Raw genomic sequence first — 12,177 nt, 5'->3', positions numbered from 1 at the left:
TGTGAGGAGGGCTGTGTGAGGAGGGCTGTGTGAGGAGGGCTGTGTGGGGAGGGCTGTGTGGGGAGGGCTGTGTGGGGAGGGCTGTGGGAGAAGGGCTATGTGGAGGAGGGGAGTTGGAAGAGGGCTGTGTGAAAAGGAGTGTTTGAGAGAGCTATGTGGATGAGAGCTATGTGGAAGAGGGCTCTGGGAAGAGGGCCTTACCCTGCTGGGAAGAACTGTGAGGGTAATGAGGACACACCATTTGCAGCTCTTTTCTGGTATCAAGGCAAAGACAGAGGCTGGGGATGAGGCTGGGGATGGATACCTGTAACCCCAGACTGAGGTGGAAGATTAAGTTTCAGGCTAATCTGGAGGAGAATAAGAAGGAAGAAAAGGAGGGAGTGAAGAAGGGAAGGCATGGGGGAAAAGAATAATGGAATGAAAGTTGGGGGGCATGAAGGAGAAAGGGGGAAGGGGAAGGAAGGGGGCAGAGAGAGAAGAGGCAGAGGTATAGATATTACATATACATTCATATACACATGCATACACATGTGTGTATTTATTTATTTATTTATAGACAGGGTTTCTCTGTGTAGCCCTGGCTGTCCTGGAACTCACTCTGTAGACAAAGCTGGACTCAAACTCAGAGATCTGCCTGCCTCTGCCTCCTGAGTGCTCAGATTAAAGGTGTGCACCACCACTGCCTGCCTTTTTTTTTGTTTTGTTTTAATAATATAGATATAGTGACATACAGTTTTATTTCCAGCACTCTGGGGTGAGTGGGGCTGGAGCAAGAGCTGGAGAGTTGGCTCAGTGGTTAAGAGCATGGCCTGCTCTTCCAGAGGTCCTGAGTTCAAATCCCAGCAGCCACATGGTGGCTCACAATTATCTGTAATGAGATCAGATGAAGTCTTCTGGTGCGTCTGAAGACTGCTACAGTGTACTTACATATAATACATAAATAAATCTTTTTTAAAAAAAAGAGAAAGTAAAAAAAGGATAAACCAGACTGCACAATTGAAAACCTGCTATATGAGATTTTTGTAATCAACATGTTCCTATGAGCATAGAGGCAGCATCTAGTGCAATAGTACAGGGGCCCTAGACAGAATCACGAGTCTCACTTTTATGGTTTGTTTGTTTTTGTTTTGAGGCAGGGTCTCTCTATGTGGCCCTGGCTGTCTTGGAACTTGCTATGTAGACCAGGCTATCCTGGAACTTGCTGCGTAGAACAGCCTTGAACTCACAGACATCCACCTGCCTCTGCCTCCTGAGTGCTGGGATAAAAAGCATGTGCCAGCACAATTAGCTAATAATTTAATTTTAATTTAATTAATAATTTTTAACTTTTAAAAATTATTTTATTGTAGAGTTGTGTGTGTGTGTGTGTGTGTGTGTGTGTGTAAGAGAGCGCAAGAATGCGTGTGCTACCGTGCATGTGAGGAGATCAGAGGACAACTTTGGGGATCCAGTCCTCTCCTCCTACTGTGGGTTCTCAGGACTGAATTCTGGTGATTAGGATTGTACCCCCTTACTTTTTTGTCTTTTCTGTTTTGTTTTGTTTCTGAGTTTTTGTTTTGTTTTGTTTGATTTTTGTTTTTTGAGACAGGGTTTCTCCGTGTACCCTTGGCTATCCTGGAACTTGATCTGTAGACTAGACTGTCCTCAGACTCAGAGGTCCCTTATTTATCTTAAGGAAATTATGAGTAAGGTGGCATTTTAAGGCACACTATTTAAAGTTAGGAACTTGAAGGAAGTGTTAACACAAAAATCTCCAGTTTCTGACATCCCGGCACCGAGGAAGCGCAGCTCATTTTCTAACATCCTTGTCTGAGGCCTCTTCAGGAAAACAGCACCATCTCTGTAGGCAATTTAGGCACTGGTAGTTGTGCTGACGTTTGACTCTCAGTTGGAAAGGAAAGCTAGGCCCCAGGAAGGGGTCTCTTTCTTCTCGTGTCTCCTTACTTTATTATTTTTTAACCTTTCTATCTAACCTCATAAATAGCTCTCTTAGACCTTCTCATCTGTGTCTGGACAAGCCTCACCTAGAGAACCCAAGGCAAATGGAGGGTCTTCATCAGTGTCTTCAGCAGAGATTCGGGGCTCAGCCCAGCTAAACTCCTCTTTCCATATTTTCATTCCATTCCTCTTCCCAGACCTTCACTGATAACCATGGCTGAAGTGAAGCCAAAAGCAGTTCAGACAGACGTGTGAATGACTGACAGCCGCAGTTCGTGTTTCCATACAGGCTAGTTGTCTGGAGGTTGCCAACAGTGCCTCTCACTCTGTCCACTAACGTGGGAGTTTAAGACTGAGACAGGCAGAGATGGCTCAGTAGGCAAAAGCCCTTGTAGGGAAACCTGATATTCTGAGTTGGATCTTCAGGATCCACATGGTGAGAGAAGAGAAACAACTCCAGCAAATTGTCTTTTGATCTACACACACACACACACACACACACACACGACTGTAATTTAAAAAATATTGTGTGAGATCCAAAGAACCCAAATGAGTATGAATAATTCATTCATTTACTCCTTCATTCAGACATGAATGAGAGGTCTTGTTGACATCTTGTAGAGATCTGGAGGAATAAGAGGTGTTAGCTGGCCATAGTCATCTGATCCTTCATTCTCTGTAGGCTTGAGACTTGAGGGCCTGAAGTTTGAGGAGCAGTGGACTTGAAGAACCAGAGAATCAATACAATATGCTATTGGGACCAAGGTGAGTCCCTCTTTAGAGTGTCATGATTAAATGGCTCTGGGAAGGGAGAGGTTCCAGAGAGAAAGTTATGGGGTGTTTATATGTCTTAGTCACAGTTCTATTGCTGTGAAGAGACACTATGGCTAAGGCAACTCATAAAAGAAAGCATTTAATTGGGGGCTTGAGTACAGTTTCAGAGGGTAGCCTATTATCATGACAGGCAAGCATGGCTGCAGGCATGGGGCTGAGAAGGAGGTGCAAGCTTTACATTCTGGTTTGTAGGTGACAGGCAGAGCTAGAGAGAGAGAGACAGAGAGATAGACAGACAGACACACAAACACAGAGAAACAGATACAGTAGATAGATAGATAGATAGATAGATAGATAGATAGATAGATAGATAGGCAGACACACACACACACACAGAGAGAGAGAGAGAGAGAGAGAGAGAGAGAGATTGAGAATGGGCCTAAAAGCCCATTCCTATCAATATGCCTCCTCCAAGGCCACACCTTCTAATCCTTCTTAAATAGTTCTACACCCCGGTGACTAGGCATTCAAATATATGAATCTATGGGGGGTCATTCTCATTCAAACCACCACAATGGGCTTTTCAAAGGGGTCTCATTAGATACAGATCTACATGGTAAAGGATGGCATGGGACACCAGAAAAGAGCTGGGGACAGGACAGTGATGATCCATTACTGTGGATATAGCAGAGAGAGCATGGGGACATTGAACGTGTCTTAGTGAGGAGAGTAAAGCAGAGCTGGGTCAGGGACTTAGAGTAAGGGAGAGACAGACAGAGGGAAAGGCAATATGTAAGGAGCTTGCTATTGATTGATTCTCACTACTGTGAGCAATAGGGCTGAATTCTTTTTTTAAAAAGATTTATTTATTTGTTATATGTAAGTACACTGTAGCTTGTCTTCAGACATTCCAGAATAGGGTGTCAGATTTTGTTATGGATGATTGTGAGCCACCATATAGTTGCTGGGATTTGAACTCAGGACCTTCGGAAGAGCAGTCAGTGCTCTTAACCACTGAGCCATCTCTCCAGCCCTAGGGCTGAATTCTTTCTGAGAGTTCTTTATTTTGTTTTATTTTTTTGAGTCACAATCTCACTATGCAGTTTTACTTGGTTAAGACCTCCTTATGTAGACCAGGCTGGCCTCAAGTTCACAGATCTCCTGGAGTGCTGGGAATAGAGGCCTGTACCACACCTGGCTGCCAGAGACTTCTAAACAAACATTTCAATGTTTGCCTCCGAAAGGCCCCCAAAGATAGGAGCCTAGCAGTGTGTTGGGATGTGTCTGTAATCTCAGCTCTTGGCAGGCGGAAGCAGGAGGGGGAGGGAGAAGGGGGGAGGAAGGGAGTGGGGAGGGAGAGAGAGAGAGAGAAAGGAAAAGGCAGGAGGAGCTGGGAACATTTATTAACCAATGCCTGTTTCATAAGAACTTCCCCATAGAAATTTCTAGCTGGAGCTGGGCAGTGGTGGCACATGCCTTTAATCCCAGCACTTGGGAGGCAGAGGCAGGCAGCTTTCTGAGTTCGAGGCCAGCCTGGTCTACAGAGTGAGTTCCAGGACAGCCAGGGCTACATGGAGAAACCCTGTCTCCAAAAAAACAAAACAAAACAAAAAAAACAATAAAAAAAAGTTATTTATTATGTATATGAGTATACTGTAGCTGTCTTCAGACATGCCAGAAGAGGGCACAGGATCCTATTAGAGATGGTTGTGAGCCACCGTGTGGTTGCTGGGAATTGAACTCAGGACCTCTAGAAGAGCAGTCAGTGCTCTTAACCGCTGAGCCATCTCTCCAGCCCATTTGTTTCTAGTGAAACTTTTACGTAAATTTTTTATTTCCCCTGCTTGGTATAATTTTCTTTTAGAAATCACCCTCTCCACTCCTCACATTCCAGAAACTCAATGGCTTGGAGCTGTGGCCCCTTCCTTCATTTGCTTTTAAAATTAGTCAATCTCAAAAGACTCTGAGGTTGGTCTCTAGCTAATAGGGAAAAGTCACCACTCATGGCAAAATAAAAACCAAGTGAACTCCCTACCCCAATGTGCACTCATGATTTTTGCAAAAAGAAATGGTCTTGTCTAGCTACATTTTTTTTTTTTTTTTTTTTTTTTTTTTTTTTTTTTTTTTTTGTATTTTTGAGACAGAGTTTCTCTGTGTGGCCCTGGCTGTCCTGGAACTCACTCTGTAGACCAGGCTGGCCTCTAACTCAGAAATCTGCCTGCCTCTGCCTCCCAAGTGCTGGGATTAAAGGCGTGAGTCACCATTGCCCAACACTTATTTATAATAATAAATAAATCTTTGGGCCAGAGCTAGCAGGGACCGAGTGACCAGGCTGGCCGGAGCAAGCAGGGCCAACTGGAGCGAGCAGAGGTCCTAAAATTCAATTCCCAACAACCATATGAAGGCTCACAACCATCTGTACAGCTACAGTGTACTCATATACATAAAATAAATAAATCTTTAAAAAAACAAAATTATTCATTGTTTCAAACATCAGAAGGCAGAGGCAGGAGGATCTCTGTGAGTTCAAAGACAGCCTGGTCTACACAGTAAATTTCAGATAGGACAGGCCTACATAGTGGGATCCAACAGAAGAAAATTACCCCTAACCCCACAACACACACACACACACAGAGTGTGGAGGAGGTTTACATTTGAGGCGAGGAAACCATGGGGGCTGTCCAAACAGCTGCAGCAAAGACTCTTAGACAGACCAAGAGGAGGTGACGTGGGACCAAAAAAACATCTGCTACAGAGAAGCATGCAGGTTGAAGTTTGAATAGGTGCAGCAAGAAGAAGGAATTCAGGAAATGACATTGGGAAAACAAGCCGACAAGCTGACACCGGAAAGGATCTGGTACGCCAGGTTAGAGTAAAATCCTGTTTGCCTGGCCCTAGGGCCTCCCAGGGGCTCAGCATCATCTTCCCTGAGCACGGATGGAAATGACAAATGGATCTGGATGGAAATGACAAATGTATCTGGACTTCGATACCGCAAAGCTGCTGGGTTTTAGAAGCCAACAGACTAGCTAGCTATGTGACCTCTAACCTCTGTGACCTCCTCCCACCCCACTTCTCTCTCTGAGACAGCAACAATAACTCCTTCTTTATGGATTTGTTGTGAGGAATTAGATAAGATCAAAGCTGTGTGTCAACTAGAAATGTGGACCTAATAAATGTTAGCTACCCTGCTCCTGTTCCCGTGATAATCAGAAACCAGGTAACAAAGCAGAACCACTCACCAACTAGAGACAACGGAGGATGCTGCTCCTGGGATCTGTTTATGGAAGATGAATGCTGCAATTCCCAGCTATATGGGCCCTAGTGGGAAAAATTAGAGGTTTCGGTAACAGCTTCCTTGAGCCAAAAGGAAATCATAGCACTGCTTTAATTAAAGGACAGAGTTGAAAGTGTCCTCCCTGGGAGTTCAGGCATTCAGAAATTGATGTTTATAGTAACTTACAGTTTTTCTCTTTCCTTGTCCATTTCAGCATACACACTGCAAGATGTTTGGGTCAATATGCTATTGACTGGGGTCATCCGTCACTACTGGAGTCTTAACAGAGCCTGTGATGCCTATAGATTTTGATGGAATGTCTCTAACCTCGCTGCTTGTAGGGATGGGCAGGCCTCAACCTTCTCAGTAGACAAAAGAGGTTGTGCTGGCTTTAGGATATGGAGCTAAGGCAAAAAAGAACGTAGCAGAGAAAAAAACTAGGTGAAGTATTTCAAAATCATCCCAACTAGGGACTCAAAATTAGTGTATTTTAAAAGACATTCAGGCCTTTAATCCCAGCATTCAGGAGGAAGAGGCAGGCAGATCTCCAAGTTCGAGGCCAGCCTGGTCTACAGAGCGAGTTCCAGGACAGCCAGTGCTGTTAGACAGAGAAACCCTGCTTTGAATAAAGTCAAAACAAGATCTTCAGTCCTCTGTAATACTCTCACAAGAAGACAAATGCCATGGCAGTCTATGCTAATCGCTCACTAAATCAGAAAAAAAAAAAAAAAAGAAAAAAGAAAGAAAGAGGGGACAGGAGACACACCAGGACACACAGACTTTGACAAGGAAGAACATTCCAGAGTTGTAAGCCTCTGGGGAAATCACATTTGGCCCAGTTCTCTGTGTGTGTGCACGTGTGTGCATGTGCCTATGAGTCTGTGTGTGTGTAGGTGTGTGAATGTGCATGCATGCATATGCCCGTGACTGCCTGTGTGTGTGCGCGCGTGTGTGTTCTGGATGACCATTCCTTTAGTCACATTTCCCCCCTTCAACAGTGATCAACATCTCTATGTCATGCTAAGCAGGAAGGAACACAAAGTGGAAGACAAACCTCTGCCCTTGTGTGCTCTTTTTTTCAAGGAAACACAAGATGTCACTAATTGTAATGGGCTGTAGGAAACCAAAGGCGGCCCTGTGCAGGATCCAGTGGGGATGCAAGCATGCTGGGGAAGAGCTGGAGAAAGCTTCACAGGGCTGGACATCTTCAGCTTCAGAGAGTTGTATGGCAGGGGGGTCAAATGGAAAAAATATACATAAAATAACTTTTATTGGGGTGGGGGGAGGCCGGCTTTTGTTTTTAAGGAAACTTTGGGGACAAGGTGTTATAATTGAGGGGTTTTTTTTTTGTTTGTTTTTTTGAGACAAGGTTTCTCTGTGTAGCCCTGGCTGTCCTGGAACTCACTCTGTAGACCAGGCTGTCCTTGAACTCAGAAATCTGCCTGCCTCTATAATTGAGTTTTTAAGGCTAAATAAAGCACAGGAGCTACAGACTAAACCTAGCAGGCCCCCTATGGCATGCAAGGAGTCTGGACTCCACCCTGTTGGGGGACAGTGACCTCTGAAGTGACACAGAAGCATTGACTCGATCTTGTTTGTGGATAGCCAGCTGGGAGATGGTTCCGTTGATTAAGTATTAGCTTCCAAAGCATGAGGAACTTGAGTTCAGACCCCAGTACTCATTTAAAATTGGGCATAAACACAGAAGAGAACAAAATAGGCAGATCTTGGGGGAGCCTCCTGGCCAACATGTCAAACAGCAGAAATTGGGAGCCCCAGATTCAGTGAGCTGCCTTGTCTCTTTTATGGTGGAGGTGGAAGGTCATAGAGGAAGACAGCAGACCTCCAACCTCTACAAAAGTAGGCACTGGTCATACACCATGCTTGTAGTTGCATGCACAGACATGAGCGAGTGCATGCTCACACACCTTCACACACACACACACACACACACACACACACACACACACACACACACGCAAGACAAAGGATGTTTCTCAGAACCTGCAAGTATGAATTGAAGAGGATTAAAAGGGGGAGCTGGGCAGTTCATGCCTGTGGTCCAGGAGACAGGAGAGTAGCAGAAGGCTGGAAAGAAGTTCCTTTTGCTTTTAGCTCCAGTTCCCAAAGGCGTCCAGCTCTAGACGCCTGAAGGCTTCCAGCTCTGGAGTCACTTTGCCTCTGAATAGTATCAGTTTCCTCATCTTTGAAATGAAGAAACTCGTGAATCACTGATAAGGTCTCTGCTCTTCTGCAAGCACGAGACAGAGTGTATCAGGACATCTCTGCAGGCTGTAAACCTCACTCAAGAGGATGATGCTGGAGTCCCCACGCCCACGTGGCCCACTCGTGCCTTCCCCCAGCTCCTGTTTTTGTTCCCCACCTTTAAGGGCATTGTCTGAGGCCACAAAGAGAAGGTGGAGTGGAAGGTCATCTACTAAACCTAGGTCTCTGCAACTATGGCTTGGCTCAAGTCACTCAAGAGTGCCCTAAGTTTTGAGGTCACAGGACCATCACAATTTCCGGAAAAATTTCTAGGGAGCAATGAAGAGAACATTTAAAGTACCCAAACACCAAAGCTTTATCCCCAATTTTGGGTTGAGTTGCTGTATGATCTTGAACAAGTTAGTTCCAAGGCGATGGATACATCCCAGCTCTGGGCAGCCCAAGGGAACTTGCCACCTCGCCTTTCCCGCCTCTTTCTCTCCTCGGTCCCAGGTGCCTCCCTGACCCAAGGCAGAGGCTTGGAGAGTTTGTTGAGTGCATGGCAAGGCTGGGTGGGGGTAGGGGTGTGGCAGGAGGCCTTGGTTGGGACCCAGAGAGCTCCGCGCGCTCTCGGGCCCCAGTTCCCGCTTCCCCGTGGCCGCGCGCTTGGGTGCAGGGAAAGGAGCGCGGATCACGCGGATCGCGCGCTGCGGCTGGAGCTGCGCAACACGGCGGGCTCGGAGGGTGCGAGCGGGCTGAGCTGCGGGCAGCGCCTGCGCCTCTGAGGTGGGCAGCCCGGCCGACCCGCCCTGCCGTGGCCCTGGCCCAGCTGCCCGCGCGGCTCCCAGGCGCGCCCGCAGGCTCTGGCCCTGCGCCACCGAGGCTCCGCCCCCGCCGCTGCTCTCCGCGCGCCCGAGCCCACCGGGCCGAGCCGAGCAGCTGCGGACCGCGGTCTCGGCGATAGCGGCCCCGGGCTCCCGCCCCCGCAGCCCGGTGGCTGCTTACGTCAGGGAGGCGAAACCCAGAGGAAGAAGAGGAAAAAAAAAGGCACGAGGGCGGAAGGGGAAAAACTTTATTATTTTTTTTTCTCTTTTTCTCCTCCAGGGACTGAAGCGAGGGACAAGCGACTGCGACAGCACGCGCTTCCGAGCGAGCTCCAGGCGCCATCGCAGCCGGCCGAGGCGCACAGCAGCCAGGCCCGGAAGGCCCGACAGCCGGGCCAGTATGTGGGACCCGCAGGAGTTTGAACGCCACTGGCAGGCCGAGTTCCCTGGGGAGGAGACTCCAGTCATGAAGTTGGAATCGGTGCCGGACATGGAGCGCGAGCTCGAGCGTTGCAAACTCAACCTGAAGCGGCTGCAACAGGTGTTGGCCGAGGAGAAGTTCAAAGTCTGGTACCTGCAGGCGGCCCTGGCTGGAGAGAAGATGGATCCACCGGGCGGGCGGCGGGAGGGCGGGGACGGCGGAGGCTGCGGCAGCGACACTGGGAGCAGGGGAGCCTTGGTGAAGGAGCAGGAGCCAGCCGGGCCCGTGCGCGCGCCGCCACCACCGCGCGACAAGGAGGGCGCAGCGGGTCGCGACCCAGATTCCCCTGGCCCCGCGCACCCGGACTCGGAGGTGGCGACACCGGCGGAGCCATCCCCCTACTTGTGCCTGGACCTTCCTGCCTGGCCCGGGGCGGTGGAGGGAGGGGGCGCCGTGCGCAGTCTGACCGCTGCCATCCACCAGCAACTGGTGCAGCCTCGCCTGCTCTTCAGGCTCCGAGAGGACCGTGCGCCCCCCAGCCTAGATGGCACGGGGTCCACTGTACCCGGAGAGGAGCGGCCCTCTGAGACCCAGGCAGGGCGGAGCTCGGAGGAAGGCGAACCGGACGCTTCGGGTGGGGATGATGGAGGCGACTGCAGTGACCACGACTTCGAGATGGTGGATTTGAATGAGAAATTCGTCCTCGGCCACCTACTTATGGCCCCCTACCGGTTTGGGACCCGCGATGAGGCAGAGAAGCCCGCGAGGCCCTGCAGTCCCCATCGTTGGATGCACCTGATCTCCGGAGGCTGGCGGCACCACCGGCGGCGGAGTCGAGACCTGGAGCAGCTGGAGGCGGAGGATGAGTCCCCCAGACGCGGGGCGCGGGAGCACCTTGCCCAGTGGGGGCGCAAGAGGTTCCTGCGTGTGCCGGACCGGGATTCGCCCAGTCACAGCTCGCCTGAGAGAGGCAGTGACTGCAGCCACAACAGCTCTGACCACGAAGACGGCTTCTCCGTAGGTAAGCGTACCCCTATTCTAGGTACCTGGCTGATCCATCCTGCTGGCTGCTGGTACCCCGCCACGGAATGCCTTGGTGGTCCTTTTAACCCTAGGCAGTTGGGAAGCCTTTTTCCCCTCTCTGTAAAGCCATCTGTGGAACACAAAACAAGAGCGCGTGAAGTGATTTTGGGGGTTCAGGTGAGTTTATGAAAATGAACATGATGGCTGTGCCTGGAGTCGCGGGGGGAGGCGAGGCGGGGGAGAAGTGTGGTGGAATGGCGGACTTGCCTAGACCTTGGCAGGACCTTTCATCTTGGCCTTCAGCCCTCACTCCTCACAGATCCTCCAGAGTCTTTTGCACCACCCTAATAGTACTATGCAGAAGCTCCAGAAGTCCCCCATTTTCCCTGAGATTTTTTTAGTGCGGAAGTCCTTCCCCAAATCTTTTGAAGTTATCTTGCATTTTCTCCAGCCTGCATCTCATGCTGGGGGGCCTAATTTACTCCAGGAGGTGCCTAATGCTCCTCTTTCCTGACCATTCTTCCTTCCCAGAAGGCTGCTCTGGGGTCTGTAGGCTTCCCAGGAGCCCTAGAGGAGGGAAAGGCTTGGAATCCCAGTTTTGGGCTGGCTTGGTTCCTAGAAAGCCTGTATGACCCAATGCCTTCCCTGATAAAGGAGATAAACTTAACCTGAGATGTGTTTGAACAGGTGAGCTGAGATCGTCCTGTGTGTTTTGCTTCCTCTTTAATCTGCCATCTTTCTTGAAGAGAGGGCCTGGTTGTAGTTGTCTTTGAATCCCCCTTGTGATCACAGTGCTCCATAAAAAATGTCTAAATTAATGAGCAACCTGCATTGAACTCGAAAGGCTGTTCAGCTCTTCATAGGTCAGGGAGTAGAACTAGGCAAGGAGAAATAGTTAACCGGGCTGTGGGGTGATATGCAACTGCCCTTTTGCTGCATCGTAAGTGCCAGGGTCCCCTCAGGCATGCAGATGGCATGCATTGATGTTGGCATGTTGGTGTCTGGGTTGATTGTGTTACAGCAAGGCACTTAAGATGCCTTCTTGCTCCGTGAATGGGGTGGGCTGAGTGTGGGGAGACACATCAGTGATTCTGGGATTGTTCCAAAATCTCCATTATTAGGTCTTATCTGGGTGAGTTTGCATTTGAATGAGAAAGTGTCCACTTTGCTAAAAGCACATTTGGAAGATCCATCAAGTCATCTGTTTTGATCAATTACACTTATTCATTAGCAGATATTGGCTGCGCTTCCCATAGGTAATGCCTCTGCCATCCCTGCTAGCAATCATTTTTTACGTTCCCCTTTAATTTAAAGCAAGAGCCAAAGATTTTTTTCCCTGGTGCCAGGTTTCAGATGCCCTCCTCAGAGGCTGAAGTCGCCTCGGATGTTTTGTAGTTGGCACCTGTCCCGTTGCTCCCAAGACCCACATCAGTCATTCTGTCAGGTAATCTCAGTGCTCTGGATCTTCCCGGGAGTGATTGTTAATTCTGCAGGCAGTCTGTTCTTTAGCACCTTGATGCAAATTAAAAACCAGCACATGCTTGGGGCTAACTACAAAGGTGTTCCTCAGCAGTAGCTCAGTAATGAAAAAAGGTTCTCTTTCCTTTAGACCCAAGATTCCAGGCAGTGCACATGCTTTGGCACCAGTGGCCTCCGAGAGGCGTTGCCAAAGCCAAGTCTCTTCTAGGGTCTCCTCAAGGCAGACTTGTATAGGA

General features: G+C 49.0%; 1 protein-coding gene across 1 annotated transcript in view; it reads left to right on the top strand.

The window, feature by feature from the left end:
- The first annotated feature begins 9,284 nt into the window (after positions 1-9,284).
- Positions 9,285-12,177, top strand: part of Abr (ABR activator of RhoGEF and GTPase) — a 203,665-nt gene continuing 200,772 nt past the window's right edge. Inside the window, exon 1 of the mRNA XM_031354143.1 lies at positions 9,285-10,460. Within this exon, the coding sequence (XP_031210003.1) occupies positions 9,419-10,460 (1,042 nt within the window). The 5' untranslated portion in view covers positions 9,285-9,418. The remainder of the gene's footprint in view (positions 10,461-12,177) is intronic.

This window comes from Mastomys coucha, unplaced genomic scaffold, assembly GCF_008632895.1.
Source record: "Mastomys coucha isolate ucsf_1 unplaced genomic scaffold, UCSF_Mcou_1 pScaffold5, whole genome shotgun sequence".
Taxonomy (NCBI): domain Eukaryota; kingdom Metazoa; phylum Chordata; class Mammalia; order Rodentia; family Muridae; genus Mastomys; species Mastomys coucha.
This window is presented reverse-complemented; position numbering and strand designations above follow the sequence as displayed.